At 38.6% G+C, this 22,354-nt stretch overlaps 1 protein-coding gene across 1 annotated transcript; it reads left to right on the forward strand.

The window, feature by feature from the left end:
- The first annotated feature begins 4,635 nt into the window (after window positions 1-4,635).
- Window positions 4,636-14,473, forward strand: LOC149844368 (uncharacterized). Its single transcript, XM_089997194.1, has 3 exons — window positions 4,636-4,703; window positions 11,363-11,730; window positions 14,135-14,473. Exons 2-3 carry the CDS (start codon window positions 11,392-11,394, stop codon window positions 14,303-14,305), a joined length of 510 nt encoding a protein of 169 aa, XP_089853320.1. The 5' UTR covers window positions 4,636-4,703; window positions 11,363-11,391; the 3' UTR covers window positions 14,306-14,473.
- The last annotated feature ends 7,881 nt before the right edge of the window (window positions 14,474-22,354 follow it).

Genomic DNA, 22,354 nt, shown 5'->3' on the forward strand with positions numbered 1-22,354 from the left:
GAATCCTCCTCGAGACACCAATCAGCTTCCTTAACTACCTGCTCTACAAACATTCCTTGTTTAGCTCCTTTCAGTGCCCACCACTTAATTCTAGGATCTATCCTATGTCTATCCTTTTTGCGACATTGTCTAATTCTAAGATCTAAAATTAAGACTCTATGTTGTGTAGCTACACTTTCTCCCGGTATAACCTTATCGATGCAACAACCCCTATCTCTCTTTCTAAGTAGGAAAAAATCTATCGTACTCGTATTAACCCCACTTTTAAAAGTTATTAGGTGAGACTCCCTCTTCCTAAACCAAGTGTTTGCTAAGATCATATCATAGGACAAACCAAAATCTAAAATCCTTTCTCCACTTTCGTTTCTTTCTCCTATACCATAGCCTCCATGGATACTCTCAAATCCATCCCTACTAATGCCTACATGTCCATTAAGGTCACCGCCGATGAAGAGTTTTTCTCCATAAGATATCCCTTGTACTACTCCATATAAATCTTCTCAAAATTGACGCTTAATGGAATCACCTAAACCTACTTGAGGTGCATAAACACTAATAATATTAATAATATCTGTACCTAATACTAATTTAATAAGTAAAATTCTATCACCCTTCCTACGGACCTCAACTACATTATCTATAAACTCACGACTCATAATAATCCCTACTCCATTCCTATTCATATTCCTATTTATTCCTGTATACCAAATCTTATATCCCCAAGGTTCTATCACTTTTGCTTTCTCACCTACCCATTTGGTCTCTTGTAGACATAAAATATCAAACTTTCTCCTACACAACATCTACTAACTCTACCAACTTACCAGTTAAAGACCCTATGTTCCAAGTGGTTAACCTAATTTTATGGTCTTGGATTAACTTCTTTACCCCCACCCGTCTAACAAAGTGAGGGAACCCTTGCCTATTTGACACCACACTTGGGCGCCGGTGTGACGCATCGCTTCTGGGCGACGACCTAGCAACCCTTGCCCATTTATCACTGCCTCTGGGCCTATAGAGTACAGCGCGTCGCTCAGTAGGGAACACCCCAACAAAATTCTCATATTGGTTCATATTCATAGGGTATGACTAGGTTTTTATGCTGGCTGTCACTGGCCTACCGCAACCCTCCTCCTTTATCCGGGCTTGGGACCGACAGTGTATAACTAAACAGTTAAATTTATATGTACAGGTCGATTCAGCTACATTCCCAAATTTCACAAGAGCCCAAATCAACCCTTGCACCAAATAAAAAGGGGTTGATTCGAAAGTAACAGGGTCAACATCTCTTTCTGTCAAAGATTTATCTGGATTCTGGTGTTCCAAAATTTCTACTGATTGCTATTTGTGCCAACAGAAATATCGTTTACATACAAAGCGTGTTCCAAGTACATCTATTCCGATGAGCAATGCTCAACCAACACAGTTTGTTGTGGTGGGTGGTCTCTGGGGTCCACCAGAGTACACTGCAGTAGCAACTTCTAGCCAAGTCGCACCGGCAGCTATCTACACACCTTCATCAACAACTGCTTCACCATCAGTAACAACAACAACATTGATTCTGACATTAACGGCTAAGCCAAAGAAACAAACACAGCAACTATCTCCAGATGGGCTCTTGCCATCAGATAGAAGGGGGTGGTGATAAAAGTGGAAGCAAGGAAGAACACAACATTTGTGAGGAAGCAAGTTCCTCAGCCACATCTTCCTCCCGCACTACCACCTCCCCTGCTCTATAAACTACTTTTGTACATATTTACCCTGTTTGATACACACAGATAGATAAATATGGGGTTACAGTGGCCTGTATGTTTCTTTAACCAATATACAACATACATACCTTCACAAATCTCGCCGAAAATTCTCGCAGCGGCGGAAAGAAACACAAAAGGGGAAAAAATTGAAAAAACATACCTGGTGGCATTGGAAAATCTCGTTGATGCATTGTTTTTGCTGGAGAAGATGCGTCGGAGCTGCTGTTCACCGTCGATGTGCCTTCGTCGGAGTTACTGTTCGCGCTGGAAATACAAAACGCCAAAAAAAAACACGATGGTTGTTCACACTGGAGTTACTGTTCACGCCAAAAACTCCTTTTCGACGTCGTTGTTCACGTCAGAGTTCTCGTCGGATGGTTGGAGCTGCAACCGCATCACACCTTCTCGGCTTCTCCTCTCTTTCGTCGAGGGTTGAACAGTGAAGACCTTAGAGTTTTCGTTAAAAACTTAAAAGGTAAAGAACCATCGTGTTTTTTTTTTTTTGCAAAAGTGCCATTACAACGAACCGTCACAATTCTATTTGAATCGTGACTCCCCCTGAGTCACGCGATTCCAAGCGATCCCTCCAGCGAGTTTTGTCAACCGAAAGTGAGCAGCACTCGCCCGAGTCCAACAAGACTCGTGACTCAGCCGAGTCAGGCTGAGTCAAGCCCAAGTCATAGTCAAGTCTTGGCAAACCAAGTTTTCCTTGCCGGGTTGACTCGCTGGAGGGCCAAGCCGAGCCGAGTCACCGAGTTGACTCGACGAGTTTTAAAACCTTGAGTTTTTGTGTATTCTTAGGTTAATCATTAATTTCTTGGAGATGCAAGAAGCAACAAAAAATGTCTCTATCATTTACTGAGGTCGAATACTGAGCCATGACAACTATGACCATGGAGATTGTTTGGATTCGACGGCTGCTGAAAGATATGGGAGTTCATGTTCAAGGACCCACGAAGTTGTGTTGCGATAATAAGAGTGCAATATATATTGCCAAGAATCACATTTTTCATGAGCGCACGAAACATATCAAAATAGACCGTCACTATGTTAGAGAAGAATATCTGAAGAAAGTCATAGATCTACCTTATGTAACATCAGAATATCAACTGGCAAACTTTTTTACTAAGGCACTATGTTCCCCTAGATTCAATTTTCTTCTTGGTAAACTTTCGGTCATTACACCGTAAGTTTGAGGGGGGATGTTAAAATATAATATATATATATATATATATATATATATATATATATATATATATATATATATATATAATTCTTGTAATACCCACTAAGGGTAAAATAGTCTTTTCCTTATTTCATGCATATTCCTTTTGAATATGCTCTTTTCTTTTCTTTTTTGTATTTCTTTATTTCTCTTCTTTTTATTTTTTACTTTTTGTCTTTTAGCCATAGAGGGGCCCACATCATATAGATGTTGGAGCCCTCCAACGATCGATAATATGACCGTTGGAGGGGCTCCAACGTCTATACGAGGGAGCCCCTCCAAGGGTCCTCATCTGTATATAAATAGGGGATTCCCCCCTTTGTAAATGTAAGCTTTTGTAAAGCTCTCTCACTTATTCAATAAAAGTTCTCTTTATTTTATGCCTTTGTGCATTTGTATTCTTTTGTGAGTGTTCATCTTGTGCCTTGTGCCTTTGTGCACACATTTCATATTGAGAATCTAGTGCCCTTGTGCATATAGTCTTTTTGAAGACATTTTCACAGTGGTATCATGGTGTGTCATGCTCATGAAATTCGTTGGAGGTTTAGGAATTTTAAAACATAATCAATATTCAGTACAAATTGAAGATATGATTAAAAAAACTCAATCATCTGCAAGTGCTTTGTTTGTGATGGACCTAACACACAATCAAATATAAGGATACTTCTGAAGGTACATTCAAGTATTACAAACACTTTATTGTTCACATACGGCTGTTATCATAAGTACTACTAATCAATTTCTATAAAACAAAAACTCTGCAAACAAGCTTAATCCACGATTACAAGTTTCAATGGCAAAAAAGATCAAGCCCAGTAGGAATAAGCACATCTATCAGCTACATAATCATATTCATTTGTCCCATTATGCTTGATGGGGGGCAGAATCTGGAGAGAATGGAGTAAAATTGTAGAAAACCAAACATAGTCATCATAATGAACATTCTAGAAGTTTGGCCCAAAAGTAAAAATGGGGTGTCCCATATGGTGACAACATACCCAGGCTTGGAACACATGCATCTCCAGAAAAGCTTGAAAGGGCCTGGAACTGTTTTAAATGGATTTCCTTCAAAACAAGCCTGCACAAGGTTTAAGAATAAATGAGGCCTACAAATAGCTACCTATATACGGAGCACCATATGAAATAGGCAAAGAAATATTTAAACACATAAAATTTTCATTATTCATGGAATACAGAATCTTATATAATGAGTAAACTTCAACAAAGTGAAAACGAGAAAACGTTGACACCTACATAGAGCAATAGACCAACTAGACTCGCAAATGAATATTCACATAAACAACAGATGATGCCAATGCTACAATTGATGTTTCCCTGTATAAATTGTTTACGCTTCACGCAAAGGCGGCAAATACAAAGTTGATGTTTTTAACTTCCATGTCTCTGCATCTCAGAAACTAGACATCCCATTATTATCCCATGCCTTCCTTAGTTGTCAAAGGCGGTGCCTAGGCGCAGCCCCGCCCCACCGCCTGGGCGACCAGGTTTGGGCGGTGGGGCCTTATATTACCGCCTAGGCGCTGCCTAGGCTTAAGCCTAGGTCGGTCCACTTTTTGTTTTTTTTTCGTTGACTTAAATCAGCATATAAAAGGGGGAAAAGGTCTCTTTTCCCCTTTTTCACCCCTCTCTCTCGCTAGGGCAGAAGAAGAAAAAGAAGAAGAAGGTGGAGCAGCAGTCGTTCATTTCTCTCCTCTACACTACAGGTACCTCTCTCTCTCTCTCTCTCTCTCTCATTGGCTTTCGAAAATCTGTCTCTCGCCATGCTGAATTATTTTAGTTGATTTCTTGGGTGATTTGTTGATGCTGAATTATTTTGGCTTCTAATTCATGCTATCTGAATTTCATGTGAGTGCTTATCATAGTTGTAAATCTGTTGGGTTTTGAGACTCATTCAGATTGGGTTTCTTTTGTGTTTTACTGTTTATATTTAGCATCATCATAATGCTGTATGAACTTTTGCATTTTTAGCATCATCATAATGCTGTATTTCTTAGAAAGTACCTCTTATTTGCATTTACTGTTTACTGTTTATAAAAAATGATATTATTAGCGTTTACTATTTAGTGTGTGCTCTATTAGCGTTTTCTATTTAGTGTGTGCTCTATTTTACTATTTACTGTTTATAAAAATGATGTTAATTTTGTATATATTATCATATTATAAGTATATATATATATAGTTTATGTATTTTTTTTTCACATATATGATATATATTAAATTTCTGTTGTTGTCTTATTTTGATTCTGATGCTGCTTATGAATGCACTGTTGTCTTATTTTGATTCTGATGATGCTTATAAATTTAGCATTTACTGTTCACTGTTTATAAAAAATGATATTGTTTGCATTTAATTTTACTTTTTAGTGTTTACTATTTAGTGTGTGCTCTATTTGACTGTTTTTTTGAGTTATGTTTTTTGTTGACTGTTTTTTTGAGTTATGTTTTTTGTTGACTGTTTAGTGTTTAACTGTTTATGATTTATGTATAGTTAATATATTAACATATTATAAGTGTATGTATTTATGTATATGTATATATTGTATAGTTTATGTATTTGTTTTTCACATATATGATATATATTAATATATGAGCTTATGTTATTTGTTGCTTACTCCTTTTAATTTAGTTAATTTACATGTTTCTTTTTTTTTTAGATTCTTATTATTATTTAGAACAACAATGGAAGGGGCTTATTAATTTGTTTGAGCACGTTATGTAATATAATTGCTTTATAGTGTAGTGTTCGATGTCAAGTTATTATTTGTCTATTGCTTATTGTTGATTGATTTTATATTATATACATGTTTCTTATTAATTTTAGTAGTTTTTTGTTGCTTACTTCTTTTAATTTAGTTAATTTACATGTTTCTTTTTTTTTAGATTCTTATCATTATTTAGAACAACAATGGAAGGGGCTTCTTAATTTGTTTGAGCACGTTATGTAATATAATTGCTTTACAGTGTAGTGTTCGATGTCAAGTTATTATTTGTCTATTGCTTATTGTTGATTGATTTTATATTATATACTTGTTTCTTATTAATTTTAGTAGTTTGTTTACATATTTTGTATATTTTAAAAAAATATATTTGGGATACCGCGGCCTTTTTAGGGGGGGGGGGGCTCACCACCTGGGCTCCCCCTAGTGCCTATGATAACTACGATGCCTTCACCTTCAATCGTCTACGGATCAGCTGAATGCCTATATTACTAGTAAAGAGGTGGTCATACCCCCACATGTTCCTAGTGACGCCTACTGCTGTAGCGCGCACCCAGAGCCAAGAATGAAAAGCTCAAAAGACGATTGGCTTATTGCACTTCCATACGAACTAATGTGGCTACACCTGGTTTTCTCCATTTGCAACCTAAAGCCCCAGTACAGAAACGAATCAAGGAATAATTGCGGCCCAGAGATTGCACTAAACACCAACAACCAATAATTCTTCCGGCGAATTAAAATAAAATAGAATGTGAATTCACGATATGCATCGCGAGGAAGCGTGGATACTAAATCACACACACACGGAAACAACACTGAAGCCTCGAATCGACATAAAGACGACCAGAAAATACAAATTGACAAGAACCCAGCTGTTTGACTTCAATATGAGATAACAACGAGCAAATAAGTCGTAACTAAAGTCAACCAGAAGAAAGGGGAACGCATGCATCAACCCCTTGCGATTCAATAGTAGCATCAACCCCTTGCGATTCAATCGGCCATTTGAAACTGTCGTTAGCAGCCCACGAGGGCTCTAATCACGTGGTAGGCACGACTTTGAGAGCATCACTAACGCTTGTTTGGGAGCCGGATATGGTATTCAATGAAGGTGTAATTATTATCATCTAAGCCACAGGTGAGGTGTTTGAGAACACTGTTTGGGAGGATGAAGATATAGGTCATTTTCCTCACGGCGACGTTGTTAACCATTGTTGTCAGTATCGGTGCGTATACGTATAGTATCGGGCAGAAAATCTATATGCTTTAATAAATATAAAATTTAATTTTAAATACTATTTTAATAGCTTTAATAGGCCCGGAGGCAGTGATAAATGTGCAAGGGTTGCTAGGTCGTCGCCCAGAAGCGACGCGTCACACCGGCGCCCGGGTGTGGTGTCAAATAGGCAAGGGTTCCCTCACTTTGTTGGACGGGTGGGGGTAAAGAAGTTAGTCCAAGACCATAAAATTAGGTTAGCCACTTGGAACATAGGGTCTTTAACTGGTAAGTTGGTAGAGTTAGTAGATGTTATGTGTAGGAGAAAGATTGATATTTTATGTCTTCAAGAGACCAAATGGGTAGGTGAGAAAGCTAAAGTGATAGAACCTTGGGGATATAAGATTTGGTATACAGGAATAAATAGGAATAGGAATGGAGTAGGGATTGTTATGAGTCGTCAGTTTATAGATAATGTAGTTGAGGTCCGTAGGAAGGGTGATAGAATTTTACTTATTAAATTAGTATTAGGTACGGATATTATTAATATTATTAGTGTTTATGCACCTCAAGTAGGTTTAGATGATTTCATTAAGCATCAATTTTGGGAAGATTTAGATGGAGTAGTACAAGAGACATCTTATGGAGAAAAGCTTTTCATCGGCGGTGACCTTAATGGACATGTAGGCATTAGTAGGGATGGATTTGAGAATATCCATGGAGGCTATGGTATAGGAGAAAGAAATGAAAGTGGAGAAAGGATTTTAGATTTTTGTTTGTCCTATGATATGATCTTAGCAAACACTTGGTTTAGGAAGAGGGAGTCTCACCTAGTAACATTTAAAAGTGGGGTTAATACGAGTCAGATAGATTTTTTCCTACTTAGAAAGAGAGATAGGGGTTGTTGCATCGATTGTAAGGTTATACCAGGAGAAAGTGTAGCTACACAACATAGAGTCTTAATTTTAGATCTTAGAATTAGACAATGCCGCAAAAGGTATAGACATAGGATAGATCCTAGAATTAAGTGGTGGGCACTGAAAGGAGCTAAACAAGGAATGTTTGTAGAGCAGGTAGTTAAGGAAGTTGATTGGTGTCTCGAGGAGGATTCAGAATCAATGTGGAATAAGATAGCGGGTGGTATGAGAAAAGTAGCTAAGGAGGTATTGGGTGAGTCTAAAGGCGGTGCACCACTAGGTAAGGATACATCATGGTGGAACGAGGATGTCAAATTAGCTATTAAGGTTAAAAGAGAGTGTTATAGAAATCTAAGTAAGAGTCGTGATAGTGAGAATTTGGAGAAGTATATGATAGCAAAGAAGGAAGCTAAAAAAGTTGTTCGAAACGCGAGGGCTAAGGTATATAAGGAGGTTTATGACAAGTTGGATACCAAAGAAGGCGAGAAGGATATTTATAGGCTTGCAAAGATGAGAGATAGGAAATCGAAGGATTTGGGTATGGTTAGATGTATCAAAGATGAAACGCAAAGGGTTTTAGTCAAAGATGAGGAGATTAAGAAGAGATGGAAAGATTATTTTGATAAGCTATTTAATGATAGTCATGCTCAAGATCTTGGAGACTTCTCCATTCCTTTTCATGAGATAAATCGTGACTTCATGCGCAAGATTCAAAAGAAAGAAATTGCAGAGGCTTTGAAGAAAATGAAATCAAGAAGGGCAGTTGGCCCAGATGGTATACCTATCGAGGCTTGGAAATGCTTGGGAGAGAAAGGTTTAGAATGGTTGACAAATCTTTTTAACTTGATTTGGCGAACAAATAAGATGCCTAATGAGTGGAGGAAGAGTACTTTGGTGCCTTTATATAAGAATAAGGGTGATATACAAGATTGCACAAACTATCGTGGTATAAAACTCATGAGTCATACTATGAAACTTTGGGAGAGGGTGATTGAGTCTAGGTTGAGGAAGGTTGTCATGATATCGGAGAATCAATTTGGTTTTATGCCTGGAAGATCAACTATGGAAGCTATACATCTTCTTAGACAACTTATTGAAAGATATAGAGAGAGGAACAAAGATTTGCATATGGTTTTTATTGATTTAGAGAAGGCATACGATAGAGTACCTAGGGACGTTCTCTGGTGGACAATGATGAAGAAAGGTGTTTCTCTCAAGTACATTAGTATAATTAAAGATATGTATGAAGGAGTAGTAACCAATGTCCGCACTTGTGGAGGGGTGACAACCAATTTTCCGATAACGGTTGGGTTACATTAAGGATCTGCTTTAAGCCCTTTCCTATTTGCGATAGTGATGGATGAGCTTACGAGATCAATTCAAGAAAATGTACCGTGGTGTATGTTGTTTGCTGATGATATTGTTTTGATTGATGAGTCTAGAGCTGGGGTTAATGCTAAGTTAGAATTATGGAGACAGACATTGGAAGCTAGAGGTTTTAAGTTGAGTAAGAGTAAGACTGAATATATGGAATGTCGGTTTAGTAAGCAACGAAGTAGTGATGGGAGTGTAGTGAAGCTTGGTGAGCAAGATATACCGGTGAATGATTATTTCAAATATTTGGGATCCATCATTCAAAAGTATGGAGAAATTGATGGAGATGTAAATCATAGGATAAAGGTTGGGTGGATGAAATGGAAAAGTGCTACTGGAGTGCTGTGCGATCGTAGAATGCCATTGCGGTTGAAGGGAAAGTTTTATAGGACGACTATTAGACCCACTTTACTATATGGTACAGAATGTTGGGCTGCCAAGAGACATCATATTCAAAAAATGAGTGTAGCTGAGATGCGGATGCTTAGATGGATGTGTGGAAATACAATAAAAGATAAGATTCGGAACGAAGAGATACGTAAGAAGGTAGGTGTTGCACCCATTGAAAATAAGATGCGAGAGAATCGTTTACGGTGGTTTGGACATATTCGGCGAAGGCCTAATGATGCTCCAGTTAGAAGGTTAGAGAAATGGGAAAATATATTAGTTAAAAGAGGTCGGGGTAGGCCTAGGAAGACTTGGATGGAGATGATAGGAAAGGATATGAATGCTTTGAACCTCACCAAGGACATGGCGTTGGATAGAAATGATTGGAGGAAAAGGATTCATGTGGAAGACCCAAAATGAATTTCTTTTTTGGTTCATATCGCTGACCCCAATTGTTTTGGGATGAAGGCGTAGTTGTTGTTGTTGTACTATTTTAATAGCTTTAACACGTGTCACATTCTGATTTGACATGTAATATTTTTTAATAATTTATTGGCCGATTCACAATGATTCACTTGAGTATCGGTTTCGACTGATACACCTGAATTGTTGGCCAAACTAGTGAGGGCTGATACCGATACTGACAGACAACACTCATTTTCCCATTTTCTTCTCAACTCCCATTACCTCTCTCATCTCATCTCATCTCATCTCCAACACCCGCTCCCAAAGGATGCTCATGATTTTGAAACCCATGGGTACGTGAGGTTGAGTATAGGGTTTTTAAACCAATGAGCTCGTGACCGAGTGATATTGTTTTTTCCTGGGTAAAAAACTAAAAATAAAAATATTTGCTGCTTACCTGTAAGGGCTTGTATTGACAGTTCAGTTCCACTCATCCCTCCATGTTCATAGCCCTATTATCTTTTATGATGTAAGTTGTTTTGATCAAATTTGATTCTATAGATGGACTCAACATAGTCGATTTAATGAGAATTATTTATTGGGCTTTTATTTATGAAAAAATATGTTTTTTAAAATCACAAAATGTTTTGTTTTTGTCAGCTGTTGCTTTTTTAATCACTAAAAAATTAGGATTTCCGCAATTTAATTGATGATCTTAACTAAATGAACATGTAAGGAGTCTGATTTGATCAAAACAACCGTGAAGATAGGGATGAGCGGAATCCAGGTCTTGCACCACGAGAGACTGATGGTTACATGAGTACGATTAGGGGTGAGGAATGAACTGGTTTCATCTTAGTATGAGCACAATTCTAAGTTTCATTTTTTACATAAACGATTGGATCTTGTGCGCTAAATAAAACAGATTTGAACTCTTGTGAAACAGTTTCTTAAGAGTTTTGATGAACTTGTTTGATACACACACGGGCACGTGCAAACTGTTAGTAGGAATTCTTAACAAGGTTGATGGGACTGAACTGAAGCTTGGCTGCTGTGTGTAAATTTGAACGGAACTCAATCTTAGTTTTGGTGCTAACAAACCGATTGGCTCCAGTTTGTGTACAACCCTTAACACGGCCTTTGATAACATTGCCATCCTTTTGTAACCCGGGGTTTTTTTTATCTCGTCCTCTTTACTTCTCAACTCAAAGTTTTCATAATGAATGAAAGTAGCAAAGATCCCCAACTCTCTAGATCCAGACCCGCTCCACGTATTTGGTCAAGGGGTAGTTTTGTCATTGGCCAGGGAGTACTGAAGATTTAAAATAGCGGCCGTCGATCTGCAGAGAGAGAGCAGAGAGAAGAAGAGGGCGCGATGGCTGCAACGGCTTCCTCCCTCATCGTGCTTGCTGCGGACGCAATCCTCTTTCTGTTCTTCGTCGTGATCGTGTTCGCGGCGCCGCTCATGGACGCGCAGACAGTCCTCCCGCACACCCTCTTCCCGGAACCGCTCGTCCGGCTCAAGTCGTGGTACGGGGATCAGTTCGGGGACTACCTGACGGTGGATGGCCCCAAGTTCTTCGTGGGCCTGGTTTGGGTGGAGCTGCTGTTCCAGTGGCCCCTCGCCCTCGCCAACGCCTACGCTCTCCTTGCCAGGAGGCCCTGGCTCAACTCCACCTGCCTCGCCTATGGCGCCTCCGTCCTCACCTCCATGGTCAGTCTCTCTCTCTCTCTCTCTCTCTCTCTCTCTCTCTCTCTCTCTCTCTCTCTCTCTCTTTCTCTCCGGTCACCGGAGATCCGGAGATTCCGGACTTAAATATGGTTCCCTGTTTCTCGATGTTGGTACCGTGGACAGGTTCCAGCATGATGAAAAGTCGTGGTGGAGCACCAGACACATCTGGGTTGTTTCCCTTACCCTTCGGATGATCTAAATTTTACAGATGCAGAAAATCCGGATGAGGGATTATTATTATTTACACACCCCTGGCATATTCCTAAAAAGAACAAAAAGAAAAAAGAAAATGTGTGCCTCATTGGATTCGGGTGGTTGTTTGTGGTTCAAGAAATTGAACCGAGATTTGTTCTGGATACGAGGGCCAGAGCTCGATCCAGTGCGAAAGTGGCCAAGCCTATCAACGTGGAATATGGTCTCCTATGTCTTCAGTTACACAATTAGACCTATAATCATGTCATGGGCGAAAATTATAATCAGTTATAAAGAAACTGTAAATTTGAAAAATGTTTTTTGAGGCATTAGTATGTATATCTCAAAAATTATGTTCAATGTTTTCGAGATTATATCGACTTGTAAAAATAACACGATAAAATGTAACAACTTTAGAACGAAAAAATATTGGCTACTCTAAGTGGAAACCACCCTTTCCTTCACTTTTTCTTGGTTTTTTGGTAAATCAAGCTTTACCAATATGGTCTATATAGTTTGCTTAGTCGAAAAAACGTTTTAGATAATCCGATCAAGTTGGATAAGCAGATTTTGTAGCGCTTTTTCAAATTTTCAATATTAAGAAAATTATAATTTTATATCAAAACCACCCAATCCTAAATGCATTTCCTTGTAGATTAACCATGCTTAATGCATTCCTAGGGTCATGTTAGCCAAATAAAACTTGCTTATATGAGATTCATCTAAAGGGTACCATACTCTAGAGTGCAGCCAATATTTTCTCTTTTCATAATGTGCTTAATTTTTATTACACAAGTTAGGAGTAGGGACCGATCTTCAGGTCTCCCATCTTCAACACTCCGAGAGATACGGGACAACATAAGGCCCTTTTCATAGGAGGGAAGATCAGGTGCAATGTGATTTTACAATTTTTGTGTGCTGCTGCACTTAATCACCCTTCATCTTTGTGGCCTGTCAGCTGTGGTGCCCAACTTGGTTGATTTGGTGCAGAAGCACACTTAAAAAGTGTGAAATCACATTGCACCTGATCTCAAATCCTTTTTTTTTATGGAGCCACTGATATGGGTGGCTGTTGACTAGTTCTCTACCGGTGGTCCGACCCGCTGTAGACACCTTCAGTTATATCCTGTGTTTGGAGGTAACTACTTTGCGAAAGAGTTGGATCCACAATGCAACATCCTAACTTTTGCCCTTTACCTGGATTCATTCATACAAGCCCTAAATGAATCTCACGGCCGAGTTTTACACTGTCAGGACAGCAGGCAAAGCCAAAACCGCTAGGTCTATGATTTCTCCATGCAAATAAAAAAAAAAGAAGAGGTAGTAGTAAAGCACCGGATCTCCATTTTGTGGAATTCAAGAATATTGGTCAATGAATTGAACTTAAAACAGCGGGATATTACATTGTGGCTTTCAAACACCTTAGCTTCATGGATATAGATGGCAGTGGACAGGGTAAAAAACGGAGCCCTGCCCTACCTGGTTCCATTTGGATGGGGGATGAAGGACATGAAACGGAGATGGTGGTTAAAATCAAAACCCGTGTAAGGATGAAAATGAGGATATGTTAGATATTTTATTTGGGCCTACATATATAATTGATCACACATTATAAACCTTTTAAGGTGAAGGTGATCTTGTAGGGTGGGGTTTCATGACATCTGGTTATAATAATGTGTAGATATTTTATGTGCTTTCTTATGTTAATTTTCAATTTTATGATAAGTTAAATTGTAAATAATACTATAAGGTGATTTAGGTCTTCAAAACTGCTGGGTTTTTTTGTCTTCTCATCAAGAAAGAAAATTGGCCCTCTCTCGTTAGGGTTAGAAAATAAATAAATGTCACATATAAAGGTTTTGAAAGATCTAACTCATTAAGATCTATGAGTGCTTTCATTTTATTTTTTATTTGTTTATTTCTTATCTTTCATGGATTATTTCTTGATGCACATAAATGTCATGCATTTCAGCATTTTTACATTTTTAAAGTATTCACATTATATGCCCCATGGTTGGCGTGAAGGGACCTGTTTGACAGCCACCCATCTTAGCAGCATTTTTCCGGATGGGTGTGGTGTCCATCTTGAGAAATGTTGAGATGGATGGTCATCATCAGCGGAGCTGCATAAAAAGTGACCTCACTTCTAAATAAAATAGTTTATTGAGATTTTTCTTGTAATCCCAATTTGCAGGGAGCAATCATGGGGGAATTGGTTTTCTCAGGCAGGGCATCAGAGATGCTTCTCAAGTTGTATTACCCATTCGTGGGTTTTGCGCTCTTGGCCATCGCTCGTGGGCTCGTCTCTGCTGAACCCACCACCATCAGAGCCTCCACCACCAAAGCTAAGAAAAAGAGGGCCTAAGATGTTCATTTCAATTTTCATGCAGTTTGTTTTTCTTTATCATATGTTCTTGGACAAGTTTCTGCTTGTGAGGTCTTTTAGTTGCATTTTCCCTGTGATGGGTTGTTGCATTTTCCCTGAGCCTGTCATTTCTTCTTTTTAATTTGGAAAAGTTCTAAGTTAAAGACCTATCTCAGCTCTGGTAGCGGACTCATACAATATTCTTTGAACTTTGAAGCTGCTTTTTTGTTTCATTGCCTTAATAAGACAAGTTTTTTTTTTTTTTAAGGATGATAAAAAGATCCTAGCTTGACCTATGTTTAGTCTGCATTCAAGTGATAATGTTCCCCAACCCCAAGGGGGTTTGGCCTAGTGGCATGGGCGCCTAGGCCGTTAGGCAGGCAGTCTAAGTTCAAATCTCATGGGTGTCATTTCCTGTGCAACCGGAAGCTTGGCGATTCTCTGAGGGCAAGAGGTAAGCTCGCGGAGTTTTAAGCTGTCAGGCAAAGCCATCTTGGCTAAGTCTTTAATCTTGGGGGCAGTTTCTCTGTATAAGTATCAAAATAATAATAATAATAATAATAATGTTCACTAATCCTTACTCTTAATTGGACTGTTAAGATTGAATGTACGATGGAGATACGCCAAAAAGACTGTTACAAGAGCTTGTCACGTAGAGAGCAATTATTATATCATATCGTATATAACATTATAATCTATCACCACTATACTCTCACGTAGGGATGCACATGAGCCGGGTTTGGGCTGGCTTGGCTCGAGCTTCAGCCTATTTTGAACAACCTTTGCCTGGGATATGCTCGGCTCAAGCTGCACTTTTAATTTTAAAATGTTTTTAAATTTTGTGTAAAATATTTTTTTGAAAGGAAAGAAAACGTGAGATTTAAACGCATGCCACTTCCATAGAGGACCAAAGACTCACCAGCTAGAGTAAGACATATTTTTGTGATGTGAGAATACTATGAATAAAATATATAGATATATTTTGAAATATGAGATTCCTCATAAAGATTTCTCATAAATTCATTGAAGCATTTATTGATGAATTTGGCAAATATAAAAGTTTACAAGAGGTGGTTATACAGACATAATAAAAGATAAAAATAAAAAATACAACAAACTTTGGTGACAGATATGCGCAAATGAGGCTGACCTATGTGATAGCAGGCTTGCTGGCACAGTAACTGATCCTGAGGTAAAGTAGAGGTTGACATGTGCGATAATTTTGAATATGCGATAGCAGACTGGCTGGCACAGTAACTAATCTTGAGATAAAGTAGAGGTGTATGACGCCCAACTTGAAAATGAGTTCGTGAAAGCGGTCTCTCCCAAGGGGTTTAGTGAACACATCGGCGAGCTGGTTTTGAGTAAAAACATTATATCAATCCATTATGTAATTTTTCACAAATAAAAAAGCAATTCACTTCAATGTGTTTAGTGCGTTCATGAAAAATAGGATTCACAACGATGTGAAGGGCAGATTGATTGTCACAATGGAGCATCATGGGCTCTGTGTGTGAAAAACCAAGATCTTAAAGTAACACACGTAACCAAATGAGCTCACAAGTGGCTATAGCCATAGCTCGATACTCTGATTCGGCAAAGGATCTAGAGACTATGTTTCACTTTTTAGACCACCATGATAGGGGATTCTGATCTAGAAAGGTGAGGTATCCAGTGACTGAACGATGGGTCGTGGGGAAAGTAGCCCAGTTTGAATCACAATAAGCCGATAATTGGAAATTGTTGCTTGACTGCATAAAAATTTCTTTTGCTGGTGAGGACTTTAAATAGCAAAGGACTCTGAAAGTGACGTCTTGATTTGTAGTCTGTGGGGCTTGCATGAATTGACTTAACAGTTGGACTTGATAGACAATATCTAGTTGTGTCACAGTTAAATAAATAAGTCGCTTGACTAGACGGCGATATGGAGTTGGATCCGATAATGGTTCGCCATCATCAGGTGTAAGTCGACACTTTTGATCCATAGGGAATTCAATGGGCTTTGCCCCACGTAGATTGGCATTAGATAGAATATCCAGGACATATTTTTGTTGAGTAAGAAAAATTCTAGAGGGAATACATGTGACCTCGATGCCAAGAAAGCACGTAAGTGCACCCAGGTCATTAAGATGAAAATGTGTATGCAAAAAGTTCTTGATATGGGTAATCATCAAATCATTATCACTAACGATAATAATATCATCAACATAAATGAGAATAAGAATGAAACTATTTGATGTTTTCCGCGTAAATAAAGTGTAGTCAACTTTTGATGGAGTGAAGTGAGCATTCTTAAGACCAGAGGTAAGCTTCATAAACCAATTGCATGAGGATTGCTTCAATCCATAAATGAATTTATGGAGTTTATATACTTGATTTTGAACTTGTACACGAAAACCAAGAGGGACCTCTTCATGTAAGAATGCATTACTGACATCAAACTGATAGAGAAACCAACCTTTCATAGCTGCCAAGAAGACTAGGCACCGAACGGTAGTAAGTTTGGCTATCGGTGCAAACATCTCATGATAGTTAAACCCTTCAATTTGCGTGTACTCTTTTGCCACAAGTCATGCTTTATAGCCCTCAATAGATCCTTCTACTCGGTGTTTGACCTTGTACACCCAATGACAACCAATAGGGTGTTTGTCAATGGGTAATGTAACGATGGACCAGGTGTGATTATCTTACAGAGCATAGATTTCATTGGACATACCCTCGCGCCAATGCGGATATTTAACTGCCTCGCCAAAATGTCTAGGTTCTTCATTGAAAAGAAGAGATGAAAGGAGAGCAACATGGGATAGAGAATGAAAGTGTTAAAAAACGTCAATGAGATATCGACACTTGGAAGAAACGGGTCTCAAAGTGGGTGATAGACTATGTGATTCCGGTGTGAGAGTCAAGCTGACATAATCTTTAAGGTAAGATGGTGTAGAGCGAACTCGTTGAGATCATTGTATGGGTGGTGAATCGGCCATATCCGGATCATGATGTGTAGACGAATTGTCCATGGGGATTGGGAGGTGGGTCCAAAGGTATAATGGCTAGATTCAGATCATCAGTGTCAAGTAATGGAAGTGGCATAACAATAGATATGTCATTGGTTTCAACGTGGCCTTGGAGAGGAAAAACTTTTTCATAAAAAATGGCTTCGAGACTAACGAATAATTGTTTTGTCTTAAGATAAAAAAAAGTTGATAGCCTTTTTGGTCAACTGGATATCCAACAAATAAGTAGTGCCTGGTGCGAGAGAAAAAATTATTTTGGTGTGCATTGATATTTTTTGCAAAACATAGACATCCGAACACCCGTAAATGATGGTATTGGGGTTTATTTTCAAAAAATAATTCATAGGGTGTTTTATTGTTCAAAAGTGGAGATATGAGGCGATTGATCAAGTAAGCGGCGGTGAGAGTGCATTCACCCCAAAAAGAAGTAAGAAGATGGGACTGAAAATGTAAAGCTCTGGCCACTTCTAAGAGGTGTCTATGCTTACGTTCAACCCACCCATTTTTTTGAGGTGTCCCGACATGGGATTTTTGATGGTTGATGCCATTTTGATAGAGAAAATTTTGAAAACAATGAGAAGTAAATTCAGTTCTATAATCACTATGAAGGCATTTTATTGAGGTTTGAAAGAAATTATAAACTAAAGTGCAAAATCGTTGAAAACAATAAAAAGTTTTTGATTTATATCTCATTAAAAAACCCAGGTGCAACGAGAAAAGTCATCAACAATGATAAGAAAAAAATGAGCACCCGAATGAGATATCGTATTGTAGGGACCCCAAATATCACAATGGACACGCTCAAAGGGGTGAGCATGTTGACTTAAACTAATTGGAAATGGAAAACATGTTTGCTTAGCATGATGACAAACATCACAAACATGTTTGGAATCAAGAACAAAATCTTAGATAAATTTATTTAATAAAAAACTCTGATCACGTGAGGAATGACCCAAACGCATATGCCAAAGGATGCCTTTATTTGGCGTAGAAACTGTCAAAGCATGATGGGTGATGGGAAGGATGAGATGATAGAGGCCATCAAATAGTCTACCCACTCCAATCACCATCCTCTTTAAAGGGTCTTAAAAAGACAAAAAGAGAAAAAGAAAGTAACTATGCAAGGAATAGAAGATACTAGCTTTGGGATAGATAAAAGATTGTAGTGAAAATTAGGTACATAGAAAACATCAACAAGATTAAGATGGAGATAACGGTTGATGCTACCCATATGGGTAATGATATTTTTTTCACCATTTGGGAGGCTGATTAGATGTAGTTTAGATAAGACATGGTTTAGATAAAACCTTAATATTGGAAAGAATTTGAAGATGGGATGTCATGTGATGTGAAGCTTCTGTGTCAATGACCTAGAGAAAAATGAATGGAAAGATGAATAAACTGCCAAGTTTGCGAAGGCTGGTTTTGCATCAACATTAAGCCAATAAGCGTTTTGTCTAAGTTGATCTTTCGTAAGCTTTGAAAGAATAGAAGTGAATTTAAATTCAGGTAGATTGAGAAGTGGTGCATGCTCTTGCTAAGAGGTTGCATTGGCCGATCTATGATTTTTATTTTTGAAATTCACTTTTGAATGATGTGGTGGGTAACCATGAAGTGAATAACAATGATTCTTGACGTGGCTTAATAGCCCACAATAGTCACACTTTGGTCGGGGCTTATTGCTTTTGGTGGAAAAGCCATTAACTGTCAAACATGACTGATGATATTTCGTCGAAAGTGCAAGATTATCATTAGTGCCACCACTAAATGTCATGAGAAGTCACTGAGTTTCTTCTTGAAGAAGCATGGAGTAGACTTTGCTAATGTTCGAAAGAGGTTCGATAGTCAAAATGTGACTTCAGATTGCAGCGAAAGTTTCATTTAATCCCATGAGAAATTGATAATTTTTCTCTCGTTCAAGACAAGTATTAAAGTCTTTGAATGCACCACACATGCATGTTGAAAGAGAGGAATACAAATTGAGTTCGTCTCAGAATGATTTGAGGGTGGTGAAATAAGCAATGAGGGAACTCTGTTCCTAGCAATGATTGAAGATGAGTTTCTTTAATTGGTAAATACGAGTAACATTTCTTTGAGAGAAACATTCTTTTAAATCCACCCAAGCATCCTAAGATATGTTCGCATGAATGATACTATTAGCGATGTCATTAGAAAGAGCATTGAGAAGCCAATACATGACCATATCTTTGCATCGGCACCCGGCCGAAAAATTAGAAGATGAACTTGTTGGCTTTGGAAGAGAGCCATCAACAAACACAAAGTTATGCTTGGCACTCAAAACCATTTGCATAGCATGCCGCCAAGTTGAGTAATTGTCACCTGTTAGTACACAAAAAATGAGCACAACTCAAGGGTTGTCAGAATGATGCAACAAATATGGTGACATGACATCAGCTCACGTTTCAAAATGAGAAACTTGATCAGCCATAAAAAAATGCAGGATCGACTTTATGTATCTAAGTAGAGCAAATAGAGTGGCAGATTCACCAATGAAAGTTGTTGCTAAAAAAATGATGATTTGGCTCAACAACAGGGGAACGAGATCAAATAGATCCTTCAGGCTTTGATACCCTATGAAACATGAGATTGCTCAAAAATTTATTGATGCATTCATTGATGAATTCAGCAAATATAAAAGTTTATAAGAGGTGGTTACACAGTCATAGTAAAAGATAATAATAAAAAATACAACAAACGTTGGTGACAGATATGTGCAAATGAGGCTGACCTATGTGATAATTCCGGATATGCGATAGTAGGTTGGCTGGCACAGTAATTGATCCTGAGATAAAGTAGAGGCTGGCCTATGTGATAATTCTAGATATGTGATAGTAGGCTGGCAGGCACAATAACTAACCCTCAGATAAAGTAGAGGCTGACATGTGCGATAATTCTAGATATGCGATAGCAGGCTGACTGGCACAGTAACTAATCCTAAGATGAAGTAGGATGAGCCAATATATATAATATATATTTTATATAATTATGTGAATCGAGCTTATTTGAGTTGGACAACCTATTCAAGCTCGGTGTGTTTACATGTATAGAGCCTAAAATCTTGTTTAAGCTCGACTCATTTATTTTTCTAACAAGTTTGAATCGAGCTTAAACTAGTTGAGCACGAGCTCGCTAGTAATGTGTTCACTTGACAGATCCGTGCAAAGAAAAACCTCAATGCGTGCACACCCAACCTAGAAGCCACTGCAATTGAGAGCATGACCTAAGCGCACCTGCACCAAACCCACTTGGCCTCATCATTATGCGCAAGAGAGGGAGACCACCCATTTTTGGGAGACGACCACATCTGCACCCATTAAGGCCCACTGATTCAACCACCTCATCCTTGAGGGACCCACCATGCCACATCAGCCTCTAATGAGGACTAAGAGGTTGTCTAGTCGACATACCTCCCATGATTAGTTATTTTGGTAGGCTAGAATGGTTTTCTTCTCAACCACGATGTTTAGGTGTTAGTTTTACTCTTGAACTCACTTTTGAGCTTAGATACCAGTTAGAAAATTAGGATCTTAATTTCTCTCTTTCTCTTCTACAGTTAACTTGAATCGGGAATTGAGATACTTTCCAATCCCCATTAAACTCACCTTAGTGCTTTGAGCATTTGGGTCTACTTGGGCCACCTTCAACGCTTGATTGAGGGTGAACATGGAATCGAAGCATGCCCAACAAGTTTTGGGAGCATCCTTGTGGTTTAGAGGCTTCTTTACCTAAGGAGTTATTTCGCATCGGGTTGATCAAACGATTGCATGTTCATGTTGAAGATCATCTTACAACCACACAGGTGCTTGCCGAACCTTCATGACTATTTCTAAATGGTTGGATCTCTCGTGTGTATAATGTTTCAATGCATGCTTAGACCAATGCCATGTTAGATGCATGCTAAGGGTACGCTTGTAAGAGATCCATCGACAATATTGAGGATTCCCGGTAGTTAGGCACACCTTGTGTGCACTCTTCTTGTTTTGTGCCCTCTCTACACATTTATTGGTCGATTCCTACGGCCTTCAGACACCTTTCACTTGTGTGATCGGAGTTTGCACACACGTGATTGTCACAAGTATGTCATTCACTTTATGGTTTGATCGTGCACTCACTTTGCATGACTGGCGCATAGGCATCAAGTCTTATTTATCTTATGTGCATGAGAGGTACACTCTTTTTGCTCGAGGCAAAGCATGCAGTTCACTCATGGCATTGGGGCCTTCGGAGGCCACACGTCCTACATTGCAACCATCTTCTTACTCGGATAACCTTCTTTAACCATCGAGCGAAGATCAAAATATTGTCGACACATTCATATGTGACAAAGACTCCGGTGTGATCGTTTTGACGAAATACAAAATCTATGTTTGAAAACTCTATTGAAAATAAAAACGATATATTTTTAAGAGATATTAGAGTTCTTTCTATTGGTGAGAGTCAACGCCCCTAACACTTATATAGGGAACCTTTCTCTTGACTTGCATTGGTGCATCATCGTGCAGTCCAGAATGGGTAACCCGTATATCTCATGAGTAGCACATCAGAGTGCATGAAGGTACTCACGAGTATGCAAATTTTTTATGAGCATTAGCAGGCATGTGCAGGACTCACTCTAATTGCTCATCTTGCCGCCCAACTTTACATCTTTTTGAGAAGTTTGGTGAGTATATGTCGAGTGACAATGATTTTTTTAGATAGAGAGTTTCATTGAGTCTTAAGTTTAAAAAGCTAAAAGGTCTTCTCCATCGTAATGAGGGTACGAAAGTGCACAGTGCTTGTAAGTGCTAAAATATAATATACTTCTAGTTCAATACATCTTCGAAACTCGATGCTTATTCTAAAATGTATGATGCTTATTCGAATGCATAACTGATTATATCAACTTAATTGCTTGTGCTCTTGTTATAGAAAGGCGACACACCCGTTCATATGGTCTTGAAGGCTCTTCGGACTTACAATTGGCATTACCCACTGCATTCACCTGTCGTGATGATGATAGTGGTTGTATATACTATGA

Source organism: Nuphar pumila, chromosome 2 (genome assembly GCF_984573655.1).
Source record: "Nuphar pumila chromosome 2, dmNupPumi1.hap1.1, whole genome shotgun sequence".
Lineage (NCBI taxonomy): Eukaryota > Viridiplantae > Streptophyta > Magnoliopsida > Nymphaeales > Nymphaeaceae > Nuphar > Nuphar pumila.